Source organism: Heliconius melpomene, chromosome 14 (assembly GCF_056956725.1).
Source record: "Heliconius melpomene rosina isolate 202511_hmr_F chromosome 14, ASM5695672v1, whole genome shotgun sequence".
Taxonomy (NCBI): domain Eukaryota; kingdom Metazoa; phylum Arthropoda; class Insecta; order Lepidoptera; family Nymphalidae; genus Heliconius; species Heliconius melpomene.
The window spans coordinates 438,462-458,483 of NC_140402.1; the positions used below are offsets into that span (position 1 = coordinate 438,462).

The 20,022-nt window shown below is 33.6% G+C and overlaps 4 protein-coding genes across 4 annotated transcripts in view; 2 read left to right on the forward strand and 2 right to left on the reverse strand.

Annotated features, from left to right (window-relative positions):
• LOC146531817 (E3 ubiquitin-protein ligase AMFR-like) overlaps positions 1 to 12,310 on the forward strand; it is a 39,481-nt gene extending 27,171 nt beyond the window's left edge. The window contains exons 4-10 of the mRNA XM_085197705.1: positions 637 to 747; positions 2,283 to 2,461; positions 4,958 to 5,068; positions 5,559 to 5,725; positions 7,355 to 7,675; positions 8,109 to 8,187; positions 8,866 to 12,310. Of these exons, the coding sequence (XP_085053831.1) occupies positions 637 to 747; positions 2,283 to 2,461; positions 4,958 to 5,068; positions 5,559 to 5,725; positions 7,355 to 7,675; positions 8,109 to 8,187; positions 8,866 to 9,112 (1,215 nt within the window). The 3' untranslated portion in view covers positions 9,113 to 12,310. The remainder of the gene's footprint in view (positions 1 to 636; positions 748 to 2,282; positions 2,462 to 4,957; positions 5,069 to 5,558; positions 5,726 to 7,354; positions 7,676 to 8,108; positions 8,188 to 8,865) is intronic.
• Positions 12,311 to 13,961: 1,651 nt separating this feature from the next.
• Dad1 (dolichyl-diphosphooligosaccharide--protein glycosyltransferase subunit) lies at positions 13,962 to 14,929 on the reverse strand. The gene is made up of 2 exons (XM_085197444.1): positions 14,623 to 14,929; positions 13,962 to 14,142 (listed from the first exon to the last, which is right to left on the reverse strand). The coding sequence occupies exons 1-2, from the start codon at positions 14,828 to 14,830 to the stop codon at positions 14,012 to 14,014; spliced, it is 339 nt and encodes a 112-aa protein (XP_085053570.1). The 5' UTR covers positions 14,831 to 14,929; the 3' UTR covers positions 13,962 to 14,011.
• Positions 14,930 to 15,466: 537 nt separating this feature from the next.
• Prosbeta6 (proteasome beta6 subunit) lies at positions 15,467 to 16,324 on the forward strand. Its single transcript, XM_085197713.1, has one exon. The coding sequence runs from the start codon at positions 15,583 to 15,585 to the stop codon at positions 16,279 to 16,281; it is 699 nt and encodes a 232-aa protein (XP_085053839.1). The 5' UTR covers positions 15,467 to 15,582; the 3' UTR covers positions 16,282 to 16,324.
• A 7-nt stretch (positions 16,325 to 16,331) lies between these two features.
• On the reverse strand, positions 16,332 to 20,013 carry gry (trafficking protein particle complex subunit 11 gry). Its single transcript, XM_085197706.1, has one exon. The coding sequence runs from the start codon at positions 19,811 to 19,813 to the stop codon at positions 16,499 to 16,501; it is 3,315 nt and encodes a 1,104-aa protein (XP_085053832.1). The 5' UTR covers positions 19,814 to 20,013; the 3' UTR covers positions 16,332 to 16,498.
• Between the last annotated feature and the right edge of the window lie 9 nt (positions 20,014 to 20,022).

Genomic DNA, 20,022 nt, shown 5'->3' on the forward strand with positions numbered 1-20,022 from the left:
TTAATATTTGTTTTTATTCTGATACTATACGCTACACATTTAGTGTAACCAAACTTTATGGAATAATTAAATATTTATTTGTCTATACTTGTGCATGATCGCGCCAGAGTAAACACGTGACATTGATGTCAGTCAGAGGTGCAGTTACTCACTCAGGGCGGTAGACAAAAAGCAATATTTACTGGTTTAAACCAAGCACGCTGTCGTCACATCTCCACTATCTGTCACCTATTCTTATGTGACAAATTACCGAAGTGATACAAAACGGTATTAATGAGCAAAAACAATTATTCTTATCTTGTTTTTATTACTATTTTTTGTACCTATTTAACTAACTTATATTTTTTTATTTATTAAATTGTAGTCTCAATTTTGGGTTAAGTCTCATGGCTCTAACCCTTATAAAGCTGGGTAGGCGAGCGAACCTAATGCCAAGACACTCCGTTCCCCATGCAGCGCCCAATTTTTAAAATATTCCTTGTTGCCAGAGCGAGAAAATAAAGATAAATCGTTCCCCAGATGAGAATCGAACCGACAACTGTCTTTACAGTCAGACGCTAGAGAGTAGAGAGTAGAGTTAGTGATTTATATTTAATTTTCAACCAACTAAAATGTAGATTATATCAATGCTTGCAGTGTCTCCTGGTCGCCATAGCAACACTCCACGTCCTGGCGCGGTTCTTCCTGCGCGTGCAAGAGGCGGACGCGGCCGGGCCCGCTTCTTATTATACTCATCTTATATTTGATGTAAGTATATATTGTTGTTTTTTTATTTCTTATTTTTTCATTTAAGTAGTAGGTTATTACAAAATAATTACAAATTCGAGATGTAATCGTAGACTCATTTTTTCATTAAGTAAAAACATATTACAATAAATATACATGTCACTCGCACTAAGAATATACATAAACAAGTTTACAAGTTAAATCACTAATAAATAACAAACGAGGGTACATTTAAATCAACAATCAAAAACAGCTCTTACTTTTTGAAAAGTTGGAAAACTTACGGAAGAAGTTTTCGCATAGTAAAGTTTTTATTCCTTTGATTCAAAGATAGCTTGGTGTATGTATTATATAGATATGTATATTATCTTTGTTAACTTGAAATTGTATGGAATTTATTTATACAAACGTATGATATTTCAATAATTTAACAATTTGTATGTTAATAACATTTTTATCTAAATGTTACGTATGAATATTGTTTAAATATAAAACAGAAAAGTCATCAAGTGCGAGCTAGAATGTTGAACAAGGGTTCCGTATCACATAATGCAGTGTCTTAGTCATACTTCACTAAGAGGTTGTGTATTTTGTTTTATAGTATTAGTAGATATATCTAATAGGCAATGAATTAATTAACACCAGTAGTGATGTAAAACGTACCCACGGCCCACAACTTTCACGTATATTGACAGAATAGTACAGTAAAAAAACATTTAATTATTAAGGAAAATCAGTTGACATCAATAGTGATAACATTTATGATAAGTATTAAAATCAATAATACGTAGTAGTGATGTAACATCACTCACCAACTTTCGATTTCAATCGATTCCCAAAACTTTCTAAAATGCGTTTCTAAAGTGCACGTAAGAGATAAGTGTTATTTTAAAAGCACTTTTAATTTATATGTAAGTGTATAAAGGCAACTCATAGGCGAACTTGTATAGTAGAAAAAATTAAATATTATATCCAGATTTTGCATTTTACGCAATTAATATTTACGCAATGTTTCATGCATTTAGCGCGTTATTTATACATACGAGTTTTTAAAATTGTAACTGATCTCTGTATGTACATAGACGATATATACTATATGAGAAAAACCATTAAAAGTTTTCACTATTGTTTTTTCGGCAAAATTCACTTAATATTTAGTTGTTGTATTTGAATTGTTTAATAATTTAAAAAAAATCAATTTAAAGTGTTTAATTTGACAAAATTGCCCCTCTTGTCTCGTGTCTTAATTCTAAGTTCCTTTTTTTATTTATTTATTTATTTCTTATTAGTACCAATTAACAATACATTTGTTAATTGGTACTAATAAGAAACTCTTTGCGAGTTTGACTGTAGGATCTCGAGTCTCTTTACTTATAATTTAAATTAAAATTAGATTAATATTAAATTAAAATTAAATTAAGAAGTATTTTCTATCAACTGTTCAATTAAACAGTTGAAAAAAAATACTCCCTAAGTTGTATTTTAAACCTCCTTAAGTCTGGCTCCCTTGTACCCTGTTATATGGGGCTAACAAAATAACATTATCACACATCCAGGCAGCGGGTCTAGTAAGTGAGACGTGCCACGTGGCGCACATGGTGGTGTACAGCAACGTGGTGGTGTCCATGGCGTCCGTGGTGCTGCTCATGCAGCTGCGGCACCTGCTGCACGCGCTGCTAGCGCGGCTGCGGCGGCACCGCCTCTACTCCGCGTTGGCCACGCATATGAGCCGCAAGTATGTATATAGACGAAACGCGAAGTGGGAAACAGAGTGTCTTGGCATTAGATTCTCTCTGGGTGCCTACTGGGTGCTATGTCGAAAAGAGTGTAGAATTTTCATTTTTTACATATTATACTCAGTAGTATCTTGGATTCTATTCTGTTTAAAATCACATATGAGTCATTTTATCTTTATTCATTTAACCCTAACTAATTTAAAGTGGTAGTCGCTAAAAACAGAAATCGACTGGTTGTGCGCTCGATTCCTACTAGAGGAATGAAATATTTACTTAAATCTCCGTTTCTTCACTCTGGTGTCGAGGCAATGCGAGCCGTAACTTAACGGCTAGAGTGCCGTTAAGTTACGAGAATTCGGCGGAAAGTGGGTGACGGAGTGTCTTAACACTAGGATCCCCCAGCTGTGTGCAGCATACAGCGTGAAGCTGATTTTTATTTATTAATTTTGTTAAATACTGTATTTTTTTATGTACCAATGAAGCCAAGATTCAAAATGCAGGTATCTCCACACTTTTAGCTAATATACTTTTTTTGGATCACTTCATATATGTTGTAAGACTAACATATATTAAAAATTTGAATTTTAAATGATTTTTCATAATTTGTAAGATAAAGATATAAAAAACACAGAAGTATGACTAATATCCACCTCTATAAAAATCTATAATTAGTAATTTCGATAAGCAAAACAAGTTTAAAGTTCACCATCTTTGTTTTAGATTATTGCAATGTTGCTATCAATTTTTTGTACAAAAAATAACAGGAAAATCATTCAAAAACTACTTTTTTATTTATCATGATACCTACCTATGTTATACTTGTCTCCAATGTACCATATAGTCAACAATAAATTTAGTATTTTACCAAATTTTACATGGCCCGTCGTGGCGCAGGTGCACAAATGTGTATGTGACTGTAAACGCGACTGGTTGTGGGTTCGATCCCCAAGGATTTCCTTGAGTGGGGATTCGCGTGTACATAATTAATTTCAATTCGTTTTAAAATGTTGAAACAAGCAATAATGAATTCATCTCATTACATACAATTAATGATACAAATAAGCCGCTAGGTAGTTATGCACTCACCCAAACCCTCAGTATTAGGTTTAGCGAGATTATTCCGCTGGCTCAGCGAGACCACCGGAATATTCTCATTATTGTTATAAGCACTTTTATTGTTTCGTAAAAATTCATGTTAAATGTCGCAATACATTATAACTTTTGTAATACAAATATTTTTAACTTTAAGAATTAATATTGTTGTGATCTCCAAATCGATCAGACGTATTAAATAGTTTTAATTTAAATTAGTATTTTATTTTTAAAAAAGTAAATTCTCAATTAGAAAGTTTAACTAGGTTGTGTGCAATTACAATTTGTTTTGTGAAAAAAAATATCACTTTTTTTCATAATATTTATCCAAGTTGGCATGACAAATCAAATTTAAAACTTAAATTAAATATAAATGTTTAGTATAAATGATTCATTAACAGATAAAAAAGAAAGCTTAACGTTTGTTATTAATTAACAAGTGTTGATAATAAAAATTTCCTAAATCGATTTTTAATGGCTATTATCGATATTAATCGTACACTATCGTCACTTTCTTATTAGTCATTCAATAATGTTTGTAATTAAAAATAAGTTTGTTTTTGTTTTCGATTTTTATTTTTATTAGTCTTTTGTATCCCCCTACGTCTCTTACCGCTTACTTTTCCATCATAGATATTTTTTCCCATTCTTTCATCTCCTTCTCTCTTTCGTTCGACGTGCCCAAACCACTTGAGCACGTTCTTCTTAATTCTCACCGTGACATCCTCGCTAGTACCTGCCATTCTGTGTATCTCTTCATTACGGATTCGATCAGATAAGCTGGCTAAGGCCACATCCATCTCGTATCTTCCATCTCTACTTAACATCTCTCTTCTAATACACAATCTCATAAACATTTAATTAAATTTAACATTATATACGAAAGGTTATTCTAATATATCTAACACTGCACTGATTGTATTTGAATTAAATAATATCTCTTAAAGATTGTTATCATCATGTATTTGTTATCTAAACGCTACCAAAATATTATGAAATGAGTCATAATAGAAATCTCACAGATTATAAAAAATGCATGAATTATAATATATGATATATGATAATTATTAATTTTTTTAACGGACTTAAGATGATGCTCTTATAATTATTATTAATTACAATATTTTACTATTATGTATTTAAGTAGCAATGGTAAAATTTATTCAGTAATCTCTTAAGATTTATAATAAGTAGATATTTCATAATTACAATGACATTAATATTTAGGTCACCTATGAATATTTTTTTCTATAATTATGTATAACATACACATACAGTACCTATTTGATTAAAAAGTGCTTGAGACAGAATTTGTATATGAATAATTTAATTTTGTATTTAATATCATAATGCACCCATTATGATGTTACAATTACAATATCACCATTATGCATGTATTACAGTTACCCGATGGCGAGTCCGGAGGAGGTGCGCAAGAACGAAGACAACTGTGCCATCTGCTGGGAGCCCATGAAGGAGGCGCGTAAGCTGCCCTGCGCACATTTGTTCCATAAGTATGGATTTTTTACAATTTTAATATATTTAAAATTTATGAGAAATATATTTTAATCTAGATCTTAATGTGAACTAATTTTGTAGTGTTAAATATATTTTTGGTAGTATCAGTAGTACTGAATTATGAGTTTTTTAAAACCGATTATAATTATTCAAATTAATACAGTTTAGGTAAATATTCTATAAATGATTTTATAGATGTCGATGCAGTCAGGATATTTTTTATATAATTTACAATGTTCATACGACATTAATAATAATTAATACACATTTATTTTATCTTCATTCTTTACAATTTATAGTTATCGAACCGCAGTCCAAACTAAATACTATACTGATAAATACTCGAAAATAAAATAAAGAAAATAAATGAATGTCCAAAATTTTATTAATAAACCCTCATTATACAATAATAAATAATTAATAAAATATACAATGTAATATTTGAGGATACAGCGTGTATATAATATGTGTGTGTGTGTCTTGTAGCTCGTGCCTGTGCCGCTGGGTGCAGCAGGACGCGTCGTGCCCCACGTGCCGGCGCGCGCTGACGGCCGCGCCAGACGCGCCCTCGCCCGCGCACCCCGCGCACGCCCGCGTGCGTCCGCACCACGCCATGCAGGGCGGACCCAACAACCACCTCTTCCACTTCGACGGTGAGTCGTTGCCGCCCTAATCCTAACTGTAGACTTCTTGAAATATGCGCCAGAGCTCAAAAGCCTAAGTCCAGAGCGATTAGACTATTACAATGTCAATTTAAAATTTGAATTTAGAAAAAGAAAACAAGATATTTTATACTGTATTACGTCTTTGTAGGCGGCCCTGAATTTCAGCAAGTCAGCCCTTGACAGCCTGTGTTATTATAGTAAACTTTACTACAAATACAAATTTAATGCAAATAAGTTTTATTACAAATAACACACAGATTGTTATTTGTCACTCAGTACACGTAAATACAAAAAACAGCGTCAGCAAAAGAATTATGTGCCAATTGTACATAAATAATACGATTTTAAATCAATCACCTTTGAAAAGAAAACTAGTTTGTCTCAAATCAATATTACTAAATTTAGATTTGTCTGTTCTTAGAAAAACTTCAGTCATCAATGGGATATTAATATTAAAAAATATACATGTTTTGTCCTATTTTAGCGCCTAACGTCTAGCAGGGAAACACCCCGCTATATTTTTTTAAATCTGGATGACCATCCATCTAATCTAATCAAAAAATCCTCCAATGAAGAATGTTCTCAGGATTTACAATATATTAGAGATGTGTACAGATGATGTATTTGATCTTATGAACTTAAAAGAATAAATAATTATAAAACTATATTAAACTGTATACTGATGCTACTTTTATTAAACGGTTTTTATATCATGTGTTTGTCAGTTCAGTTTTACAGTAAATGGCCTGTGCTTAATTTGTTTTTTTTTATTTTGGGTTGCTAATAGTGATTAAATTGACAGTCCCTTGCTACATAATACTATCTATATTAAAATATTTCATAATATAACCATATAATATAAAATACTACCAATAATTACAATAACTGAAGTACTAGAACTATGTGGGAAATTAATGAAAAATCAAAATCAAACTCTTTTTTTTTCTATTGCTTACGGCTTTAAATGTTATCTCAATACTGGCAGAATATTTTACAATTGTTCCAAATCGCATTATTTAAAAATAAACACAATTTCAACTGTCAAGTTGCAGATTCAGCTATATTTTTGACAAACTTTTGTCAAACCAATGTCGCAACAATGAATTAAATGAAATTATAAATTTTCCGCTTACCAACAACGAAATCACACATTTAAAATTATAGTAATACAAATATTGTAAATGTGAATGACTGCATATTCCGCTTTGGGAGTCGTGGCTTTTCTTTTTTTATGCGGCGTCGGGTATTACTTGATATCGAAACTTAAATTCTCACAGCGAAACATGGATGGTTAGTCATTTATTATCTTAATGCGAGACATATGCACACGCAATGCCTCCAAACTTCGACAGAAAGTGGTGAACAGGCGTGTCTTAATGGGAACGCAGATATTAACACTACTTTCTCATGTTTCCATGTTAATTATCATTTTAATAAATCCATTCAAAAAATAGTCAATATATTTATGTACAGAGCAATTATGTAACAACTTAATCTTTCAAATAGATTTTTTTTAATGTTTTGAACGTTAGAAGCAATACATGAATAACTTTTAAACGTTCAACTTGCATTTAGATCATAAGCTCTAATTATTTAGTGAATTGTTATATTCTACAGGATCTCGCTACGTATCGTGGTTGCCCAGCTTCTCTGTGGAAGTGACACGTGTCAGAGACGCTGCTAATGCCCGAGCCGCCGCCGGCCTGACTGGGGGCCTGCCAGGCTTGCCGGGGGGCCTGACAGGAGGCCTGGCCCTGGAGTCCATGGTGCGTCAGGTGCAGCAGCTGTTCCCGCAAATGCCTCACTCGGTACTCGCTGCCGACCTCGCCATGACGCGCTCGCCCGATATGACCATTGATAACATATTGGAGGGAAGGCTGCTTGCGCCGCCCTCACCACCCTCGCCGCCTGCGGTCGTTGTGGCCGATAGGTTAAATGGTAAGATAGAAATGTTATATGTTTATTTCTATGCAAGCTTTATTACTATTAGCTTTTACTCTTTCTTTCTTGTATCAAATTGAGGTAACTAAGAGTTACGTGTGACATAGGACATATTGTATTCTTCAAGTGTCCGAAGAAACTCTGACCGCAGGTACACACTCGGTCACATCGAAACTAGCTTTCCTTGATCTCCGAATCTTGAATCCGCCTTCCAGGAAATTTTATACAAGGCAATCAAAGCAAAGCGGTCTAATTTACTAAAGTTTATATTAATAATAATAATTCATTCCCCCGAATAGAATAGAACCCACTACCGTCGCGGTTACAGTCACACACTTGTGGCACTGCGCCACGACGACAGTCAATGTATAGTTGTGGTCCTTTTAATTATTCAATTCATGAGGTAAATATTCAATGTGTTATGTTAAAGACGCTTCTGCAATGGCCGCGAGTATAGTCGCCCCCACTGCAGCCACCACTACTGTAGCGACCAGCACCGCTGATGAAACGTGAGAATTTTTATTTCATGTATTTTAACTAACAAAAAAAATATTATACAATGCATGTAATATTTCCATATGCAGCATAATTGAAGAAGTTTTATTATATATTATGTTCCATTCGACGTCTAAAGCAGCGTAGCCAGTCGTGATCCCGCATTATGGGACAGGCATGATTCCTGTTTTCGCGGATTAAAACACGCACTTTGAAAATTTGTTTTGTAATAAATTACTAACAATTTCTAAGATGACCTGTGAAGATTTAACTGCCTCAAGTACTGAGTAAACAATTTTAAAAAATAATTTATCTTGACTTCTATAACAATAAACTGATAAGTAATAAAACTACTATAATTTGTATTATTTCTATTTACCGCTTTTGGTGAAAAAAAGCATACTTTTCTACTTAAACATTTAAAAATGCTTTTCCGCGAGACAAAATCTGGCAACACTGGTCTAAAGTTCATTGTAAGAGATTACATCGGTTTTATTCTGCCGCGACCCGCCATATCTGTGCATGTGTTGGCCTCATTTCATTCGAAGATTCAAACGTGCTTTTTAATAGTCTATTTGGATAAAGAATATTTTGAATTTTAATTGTTGATCTCACTATGTGTACTACAGACGTCAGATGAAACAATACAAATTTAGTTAAAGAATAAAATGTCTATATTATGTGGATTTCAGCCGAGAAACCGATTCAGAAAATGCAATACAATTCTCCCAAAGCGCACCCGAACGGGAAACCCTGCTGCGGAGGCGGAAAGACGCTTTACTCGCCACTGCGCGGCGCCGCTACTTGGAGCGCGTCGCGGCCCAAACCGCACAGACCGCCCAGACCACCCAGCCCACCCAGCCCACACAGCCTTCCCAGCCCGTCCAGCCCGCACAGACCGCCCAGACCGCCCAGCCCGCCCACGTGGCCCGCAGCTGAGTGTTCCGCGACATCCTCACGCGGCTGGCGCGCCCGCGACGGATGTCCCCGCTGCTATAAGCACCACATGTATTATTACATGCATCCATATAATGATATATGTATCCAAATCCTGGTACAAGCCCTCATATAATGATATGTGCACCCATATACTGGTATAAGCTACTAGAACAAGCTAGTATACTAGAACAAGCCCCCTAGATTCTGCTATAAGTACCCATTCAGTGTTATATGCACATATTGACTGCTACATACCCCTAACAGAATGAGTTGATGACTCAACTTGTATACATATTTTTTGTTAATTAGAATAATGAATCCACTGTAGTGCAATGGGACAAAGTCAAAAATTAAATATTTCACTCCCTCGCTCTAGTAAATAGACAGTGCCCTATCCTCGTCGTATGCAGGATACAACGGGAAACTAGAAAAAAATGTATTAGCATTGCTTTTTTATCTGAAAAATGTCTAATTCTATACATACATAGACATATTTTATAATGCAAATCTAATTTGTGATATTTTTAATCATTCTCTTACAAAAAATTAGAAAATACTAGAGACCTTATTGTGATAAAAAAATATATTTATGGCTTATTAACTTATTATTTATATATCTCATTCATTCATTGTAGTCACATTGTCATTCCTAGAATAAACTATTGTAATGCATTTAACTAAATGTATCTACAATTAAATTGAAATTAATAAGAAATATTATTATTATTGGGGCTGGAACCTTAATAATAAAAAAATATGTTAAATGTTCAACTAATACTCAAATAGAGTATGTTATTAACAAAATGGGAAATATCTGATGCAATAGTGGATAGACTAAACGTATTTCAGTGTTAAAATAAAATTGTGTTGATCTATTTTAGGTCACTAAATGAAAATTTTGAAGAGATGAATTAAAAGTAACATTTAACATTTTTAAAGTGTTATTCCATAATAAGGATATAAAAACTACTTTTAGAAAACATATAAAAATTTTATCATAGTGGGACTCAAACTGAGTAAATTTTTTTTTTTATATATTTTCTAAAAATATTTTTTAAAGGTAAGGCTGATTTTCGGTATATAATAAAGTTGTTGTAGCTCTGTCTATACATGTATACTTTTTTAGTAATTTGAAACTATTATATATTTGATATATATCATTGCCATTTAATATAAAAAAGAATTTAAAAACATCCCAAAAAAAAAGAGTATTATAATTATATTATTATAGAATATTATTATATAATATTATTCCCCATTTTACTAATAACTAAATAACCAGTGAAAATTCTGTCCGAAGCTACAAATAGAGATGCTTTTCTTGTCCACTACTTCTATGTAAGGAGAATGTGATATGTTTTTATTTATTTGAAACTTTATGTAAAAAAAGTAAAAAGGAGCTGTAAGTTGCGAGTGCGATTGCTTTTAACCAGATTTTAGGTTTAGACCATCAGCAGCTTTACGCTGTATACTGATTCCCGCACATAGGAGGGTAGGCAAAGGGAACGTAAAACGCATTTTTTTTTGAGACATTGCGCGCTGAGAAGCGGAAGTCAACGCTGCGCTTTGTCCACCAGAGCAATGAAATGAAAATAATCATAACCATTCGTCCGAGTGGGCTCGCACCCATTAGGACGCATGGTTATGATTATTCACATTCAAACTCTGTTCCACTATGCCACGATGGTCTCAAATAAAATATTTGTATAATTCTTACATATTTAATCCGTCTAGTATTCATCAAATACTTAATAACGATTATATTAGAGAGGAAATCTCAACTTTGGTTATCAAATGCTGCTATGTGGTTGGTGATATTTTGTGATGAGTTTTGACGTTAGAGACGGGAGATTATAAACTATTAACATAATCGAATAAACTAATTAATCGATTATGATAGTGTAATCATTGTTAAATTATATTTAGTAGTGTTACTTGCAAATAAAAAAGTTGTCTATTTAATTAATAAGTAAGATTGTCTTTCCATCTAATTTTTAAGTAAAAACATGACTATCTTGACTTTAAAATAAAATAAAATAACTTTATGAATAATCATGCTCATAATAAATCGTTCGTCTCTAATATTTTAATTATATTATCTAGTTATTTACTTATAGTAATATTGTTATCCACACTACATATAAGTGTATTAGTAGCTTATTCTTGTAAATATTTCTGCCTTTTATTTTGATCGATGTTAGAAGCGAGTGATTTATTTTTCTATTTAGAGTGTATTTTTATATTGAAAATTTGCTTTTTGTAATAAATGTTGTACACGTTGTTATTGATGTGATGTACTCTTGTATAAACGTGTTTTTAAATTTAAAGTATAATAACATTATCATAGTAATTAACGTTGAAACAGTTTAATAGGTACTCTTATATCGATTATTGATAGACTAATGTTGTACTTGTAATGACACTAATTTAAAAAATACAAATTAAATGTTATATAATCTGTGGTCACCGTTTACTAAGAAATAAGAAACTTCTCTTGGCTTGTAACTTGTAGGTAATTTTTGAAAACTACATTGTTTAAAAAAAAACAAGTTTATAGGTTCTTTTCTGTTTAGAAATTTATATGTATTGATTTTAGGTGTTAATCGAAATATTATAAGTATACGAGGCTATCACATTCATATTTAGTAATTTACTTCAAGTTTACATATTAATTTATTAGACAATGTCTAATTCAAAATATATTTATTTGTACATAATATAAACTTTCTTTAGTAGTTTTATTTACGGTTGCTTCTGCAAACTATCTCATATAAACTTTGCCTATTTTACATATATCTTATTTGTACGAAATTAATTTGTGATAGGTAAGTATATTAGTATTTTAAATATTATAGACTACCTAGAGGTTAGTGACCACATGCACTATACATGTCAGCTAAACTTTTGTTATTTTATGGACTATTCTTTTAAAGGCTCATTATATTAGTACTTATGTGTGAAAATAGAGTTAAGTATGTTTTATCTTTATTCTTTTCATTGTTGCGACATTGGTATTGATGTAATCTGCAAAATATTCAGCCTCATAATCATTACAACAAGCAAATAGTCTTGTCATAGTATGAAGTTATTTTCTTTAAAACATCACAACTAAAAATTGCAAATGATTATGAAGCTTTAATTTTGCCTGTTTGAATTGTTTGATTCAAGACTAGTCAAAAATAAAATAATTCCAAAACATTGTATTTTTTATTTACGACATCCTCTATCTAGAAGATTTGATAGAATGCTAATAACAATACTTAACAAGAATAATAGATTTTTACCGTAGCCTGATAGGAAGATATGCTTGCAAGGAGGTGGAGTTCATGTACGTTCTCACTGTATCCCGCATATAGCATGGTAAGAACCTAGTGTTAAGGTACTCCATTCCCCACTTTAGGTCGATTTTTTCGAGGCATTACTTGTTGAGTGGTAAAACTCAACGTCGGGCTTTTTTATTGATGCCAGAGCAAAGAAATGAAAATATTAATGAATAATAATTCATTTCCGAGTGGGGATCGAACCCACAACCGTCGAGTTACAGTCACACGCTTGTGCGCCTGCGTCACGACGGTCTCTATATTTTATATTATGTCGCACAAATTTCATATATATGAAACTCTTCCCTTATCCTAGTAACTGCTTTTGAAGGGAGCCCCCCTCACCTATCGCAACGTCTCATTATGTACATCTGGATACAGTATCTTGCGCCGGTTCTTCTCAGGTCTGAGGCATTAACTTTAGTAAACTGGTGGTAGATTATTTGACGTTCAAAAAATGAACCATGTAACTTCTTATTTTAAATAAAATTATTTTAATGCGAGTACTGTCAACAAGTCGTCCCCGCCCTGAAATTAGGTTTTATGAACTTTTGCGCAATGTTCACTCGTGACGAAAATATCGAAAATAAGGATATAATAAAAATCCTAAAATTTTAGTTTACAAGTTTAAAACAAGTTTAAAACTTGTTGACCGCACTGTACTTACAATAAGGGTGGCTATCTCCACCTTAAAACACTGGCTGGCAACCTTGTAGCTCCTCTAGTGATACATAGCGTCGTGGGCGGCGTTGATCACTCACCATCAGTGTAACCCAAATGCTTTTTAGCAATGTCTTTTCCATAAAAATAATATTCAATTAAAACAGTAGTTCAGATTAAAAGATTATATTCAAAGGATTAAGAGGAAATTAAAAACTCCCTTCTCTCCAGCAACTTACAAAATGTTAAATACTTTTACTAAAACTTTTATACATTTTTTCACAGCAGTAATTTCTCAGATAAAAGTTGTCTTGAATTTTGAAATCACTTAATACTGTTCTAAACAGAATGTAACTGGATATACACATGATAAATAAATAAAAATGTACCAAGAAACAAGATTTCAATGCATTTCTTTTTCTATATCTAGTTTGCTGCCTCTGATGGTTAGGAAAACCAAATGTGGTCTCTGAGTGAAATTAAATTATATATTCAAAATAAATTTGTTAAAAAATGTAATTTTATTTCTATTTCACAATACATAGTCTATATAAGTACTCAAGTAATGGTTAGATTTTTTTTTTTCGAGTTAAGCACTTGAAATTACTTATTTTTTAATAATCTTAAAGTCAGCATTTCAGATTAAAAGTCTTAAAGCTTTGTCTAAGATAGTTTATTATTTATTTTATTAACATATAAATATATTATAAAGAATACAAATTTTATTCAAAAAAGTATAGATTGCTTTAGAGGATTTTGAATGCCACAAAATTGACAACTACTACTTAAGAATCCTTACGGCACATCTTTATTAAAATATTGAATGTTAAAAAAGCATTTTCATAAGTTTAAAGTATAAAAAAATGCTATTGGTTTTAATATAAATTTATTCTGTAGCTGATATTTAAATAATATAAACTTATCCAATAAAATTGATAACTACAATATGTAAGACAAGATGTGCAAATATAAAGTCTGCAAATCCTCGCTCAGCGCTCAGACCCTGGAATTCATTCTTATTTTCTGGATTTACTTGCAATCTTAAACATACTGAAAAGAAAAATAAAAAGGATTAATACCTTTTTTTCTGTAGTGACATTTTATGTCTTCTTTTACATTATCATGTTTTTCATAATGATAGTTATATTTCAATATTTACTTAAATTTAATGTTACCAGTTTATTACAAGAACTCAGGATAGGGTTCAGTAATCCAATACACAATGTCTTTAATATATAAATAGTCTTAACTGAGTTTTTTGCTGCTATATTGCAGAAATGTATGTATAAAATATATTTTTTAGCTTCCCGCTGTATCCCGTATATACCAGAATAGACAGAGGGAACCTGGGAATCTAGTGTAAAACATTTCCATTCCCGACTTTCCGTCGATTTCTGGAAACATTGTGTTGATTTGTGGAACTCATCGTCGCGCTTTGCGTTACCAAAGCGTTATCCGTCGCGTTTACAGTCGCACGCACTCGCCACAACTGGCATCACAAAATATTAGCAATAATATATTTTATCTTACCTCCAAGCACAAAGCAACTAACTGTAGAAATAAAACCGCTGAGGAAGGAGTTAAACGGGAACGTGCCCACAAGGCAGCAGTAGACGAACTGGATTACTGCGGTTAGAAACACGTAGAACAAATACGCGTCGATTATCTTCAACTTTTTCGGTGTCTTAGTTGTGTATTCTTGGTAAAGTTTAGGAATAACAGAAGCGAGAGAAGTCATTTTGCTTATTTGTTTTATATTTGCGCCCGGCGTTTCACAATTTCTTGACCGTATATTTTTGACGTATTTTGACGTGACGTGTACTTCACAGCCAGGCACAATAAATACAGATTAAATCAAGAGATTAAATATTAGCCATAGATTTTTATAAGAATAATCTGTATTATAAAATAATATTATTAGCATTATATCGATTCGAGAATAATTAATCTATCTAAGGTCCAATCAAACCAAAATTATTTAATAAAACACAGCACGTAAAATTGTTGAACATAGAAAGAGTTTATATCGCTAATTGTAATTTGTGGCTTGAAGTATGTTGATATATACGTACTATTTTCTTTTATCTCTTTTTTATTAACGGACATTCCTTGACAGACAAGATTTTTAAAATGTAAAGTATAACAAAAAACAATTTACAATACAAATACAATTTTACAATTTTTCTTAGTATCACAATATAATTCTTGTAATATTACAATATTTTCCTTTAAATCAAATAATCGCTTTAATTTACAATAATTTGGTACGGTAATATTTAAGGAAAATGATAAAAAAGATGACAATAACAGACAAACAGATAATGTAAGTATGTATGCGTAAAATGCAACAACCAGCAACAAGCAAAACCGCTTGTCATATGTGAACTCGGAAAGTGTCAAACAACAAAATTGAAATTGAATTGTGCATGTCATTCGAAACTCACTACACTTTATGTTATTTTCCATTATTAACTCAGTAACTAAGTAACAATGTTGAGTGTAAACGAGAATTTTCCTGAATATGCAGTGCCTGGCGCCAAGCAGCATCGATTTGAGCCTTACGCGGACAACGGAGGCAGCGTCGTGGCCATCGCCGGCGACGACTACGCCGTGATCGGAGCTGACACACGTCTCAGTACTGGTTTCTCCATTTACACGAGGGAACAGAAGAAGCTTTTTAAACTATCAGACAAAACTGTCCTCGGCGCCACAGGGTGTTGGTGCGACACGCTCACACTGACCCGATTGCTGCAGGCGAGAATGCAAATGTACGAACATGAACACAATAAATCTATGACGACACCCGCGGTCGCACAGATGCTGTCAACTATGCTGTACTACAAGAGGTTCTTTCCTTATTATATATCTAATGTTCTAGCTGGCTTGGACGCTGACGGAAAGGGATGCGTTTACAGCTACGATCCAATTGGTCACTGTGAAAGATCCAACTATCGCGCTGGAGGTTCAGCTGGGGCTCTTCTACAACCCCTACTTGATAATCAAATAGGGTTAAAAAATATGCAAAATGTAACAGAAGCACCCATTCCAAAAGACAAAGCCCTAGCTCTTGTTAAAGATGTGTTCATCAGTGCAGCAGAACGTGACATCTACACTGGAGATAGCATCTATATTTTAATAATCACTGCAAGTGGGATTCAAGAAGAGAAATTTGAACTCCGTAAAGATTAAATGTATCATTTTGTAATAATAAATAAAGATTACTTGAAAATAATATACTGTTTAATATTTCAATAAGAACTTTAATACCTTCTGTTAACAAAACAGACATAAAAACAATTAACTCAATTTATTCTAAAAATAATTACAAGGTAACTACAATATAATTACATATTTGTTCATCTATTTACAAATCTCAATCTGAATAATTAACAATTTTCATATATTATTATTTATTATACTTAGGCATTACAAATAGATTTTGTGGGAAGATTTTATCAAACATCTCTTTTATGACTTCTTGTCTGGAGTTATCTCCTAGAACTGTTGCTTTAATTCTGGGTGGAATGGTGTTCCCTGCAAGCAGCGGGTGAATGTTATAACAAAGTTGAACTTTATCTTTGGGCGGAACTGTCACAGAAAATTTTTTGTATCCTGAAAACATGTAGGCATCAGATCCCTCCACACTAAGGCTGAGTCTTATAGGAGTGTTGGTGTTCCCTATTAGTGTACATTTTAAAGGAACAGATGTCTGCAAGTCCACAACTTCTGGGTAATTGACTTCAATTGAAATAGGACAGTCATCTATAGGAATCCCACATAAGGCAGTGGTGCTCATTACACATTGGCCATCAACATTACTTTTTCGTTTCCACATCATGTTATACAGCCCCACCCTGGTCAGTGGATCTTTTGGCTTGTACTGAGCCTGTATACATATAGCATCAGATGCAATATTTTTTTCAGAAACTTGTAAATTAGTTATACACGAAGATGGTTTTTGCTTGTCTGTATATTTAAAACATTCTATGGTTTCTAACTCCGTGTTAAATATGAGTAGGTCCCAAGGACTTAGAATTTTAATTTGAGGCATAACTATGAAAGGATCATCTACAAAGCACTTTGTGATAGGTTTAAAGTTCATAGCTACAAAATTAGTTGACACTTCAAATGGTTTGACAACTGCTATTTTTGTAGTAAAATCTTTTACACATTCAAGCTTAGGAATATCATGGATATCAATGTGGTAAGACACTTTTATCTGCACAGTTGCTGTGGTTGTTTTATTGGTTTTAAGAAAAAAAGTATTTGAATAAGTTGATTGTTTGTCTAAATTTCCCACAATAATTTTTAATGGCTGTGTCTGTGGCTCTCCGTGCTTGAAACTTAAGTCTGTTACTGACTCAGGGTTGGGATTGTCAGGGGAGCTCAAAAGTGTAAGAACTATTGTCATATCTGATACTAAGCTCTCCTCATTATTTGTTATGGTAAATGTGGTCGGGAACCATTCACCCTGCAGTGCCGGCACTGCATTTTCAATTGCTATAGAAAACCTGCACTCTCTGCTTGTTACACTTGTTGTAGTTAAAGGCACAACACAATCAAATTCATAATCAGTTTTAGGACTGAGTATAAAATGCAGCAGCTCCGGGTGCACAGTAGCCTCTGATGCTTTATTTTCTTCGGCTTTGAAGTTCATAATAATCTTTCTTCTTCTATCAGCATCCAAGATAAATGACACATATTTAACATTTAATTCTGAACCACTGTCGTGAGGGTTTGGTTTAAATTGACACAATAATCTTTTTACTTTACATCCTTCCAATTTTAAGGTGGAACTATCTTCATCAGTTATTGGGATTTCAATAGCTTCAGATTTACTTGATATTGTTAAATATGCAGCTTTGAGGTCTAGGATTGTGTCATAAGTGAGGCGCACAAAAAGTTCTACTTCAACTATTTCATCCATTCTATACTTTGGTTGTTTAAATTTTATTTTTACTTCTATGAAACTAGTTATATTAATCATGTCAATGTTTACTGTGAGTGGTTCCTTTTCTATTGCCATTTGCCACAGCTCCAGTGCTTTGCTTTGAGAAGAGGCTGGCAGGTCAGGTTCTGGAGCTGGAATGTTAAGATGAAGAACTGACATAATGTTTCTAAATATCCTGTCCCTATCATTATTTGGCACTTGTATATGTTTTGAGAGTGCCTCTACAGAGAGCTGAACATAGTCTTGTATCTTAGCAGACAGGTAGGCGCATTGTAGGGCACGATTCAGGACATATGAGGCTAGGAACCACCATTTTTCCCTTCTATAATCCCAAAGCATGTGACTTAATAATGTGAGAGCTTTACCATAGTCTGCACAGTAGTAATATTCATTTGCCATTTCTACAACTAATTGTTTTCTCATCCGAGGTGAATGGAATGTTTTAAATTGAGATATTGCACTACCTAAAAAGCTAATTATCATAGCTGAATGATTAAATACTCTTTCATTATATTGTAATGCCAGGATAGCTGCCTGTTCTTTTTGAGGATCATGGGGATCGGCACTAAGTCTACCCGGTCTCCAGGGTCTTTGACCATAAAATTCAACTATACCCTCTAATGGGTCGGGTGGTGGTGGATACTGCAAGGCCTCATAACACACAGACCTCATAGCTTGTCTTCTCTTGACTGTGAATTGAGCCGCATGTTGGTAATAAAAGCCTGGATGTTGAGACTGTATCCCTGGAAGTCCAAGTCTAATTGCTTCATCAAACAATTCACCAAATGCACTATACTGCCTTGCTATCCACGCATAATGTTCAAAGAGAAGCTCAGTAGATCCAATTCTATTTTTAAAGCGCTCTATATGAGATTTAAGTTGTGCTATCGCATCTCTTGCCAAATTTAATGCAAATAATAATTTACAAAGTTTATAATTGATGTATCCAGCCACAGTTCTTATTTCATGCATATTAGTTTCAACTTGCCTGGTCTCATATAAGTTATTGTATGCATGCAAATAGTGTTTGTGAGCGGTGCTTAGGTCCTGCTTCAATTCATTAAGAAAACCCAGTTTAAACTGATGTCTTACAAAGAGATACTGGTGGGTTGTCTTATTTAAATGGTCTCTATGCTGTTTGATGTTCTTTGTCTCATGATGGTAGTAGTTCTGAGCGATATCATAGAAGGCATTCTCAAGTCTTATTATGTATCCCATCAAATGCTCACTGTGGGGGAGGACAAACAGTGACTTAGATTGTATTTCACAAGCAGAGCAAAGTGCCTGAGCTCTCTCTGCTCCCAGCATGTACTCTGAAGGGGGCGGGGAAAGCCCACTCTGGACAACTACAACTGCTACTTTAGTGGCATGTCCCTCGACCGCTGCGCGGATCGACTGCACTCTAGAGGCACATTCTATAATCTTCTCGTTCCACTGGGGATCATTCCATTCCATATCATAAAATATAACGACCACGGCAGGTATTAACGAAACACGTTTCTGAATCCAGTTTTTCTTCACTATTCCCTTCGGTATGTACCATTCGTACGAGTTTCGTTTGGGCTTAACTACAGGAAACTCAAACGTGTTGTTCAACAACTTAAATTTTACAGACGCTCGGTCTGGCCGTCTGTTATTGGAGAATGCGTCCCAAATAGTTTTATGCACGGCATTGTTTACAGTGTCCAGACCTGAGAGCCCGATTAGGGCTAAGGGCTTCAGAATAATCTCTGGCGGAAACTCCGTGTTATCGCTCGGTTGAGTCGCCATTCTCACTTTACTTATTGAAAAGAAGCCGATGTGGCGGAAATCTGTACAGTTCTCAGTTCATATTGTAATATATACACAATTTGCAAGATGGGATGTAGTTCACGTTAGTGACCTCCAACACCCCATCGTCACTCGTCAACCGAGAAATGTCATTTTGCACGAATTTTCATATATTTTTGACAGACTACAGTCTACACTATGATTACAGC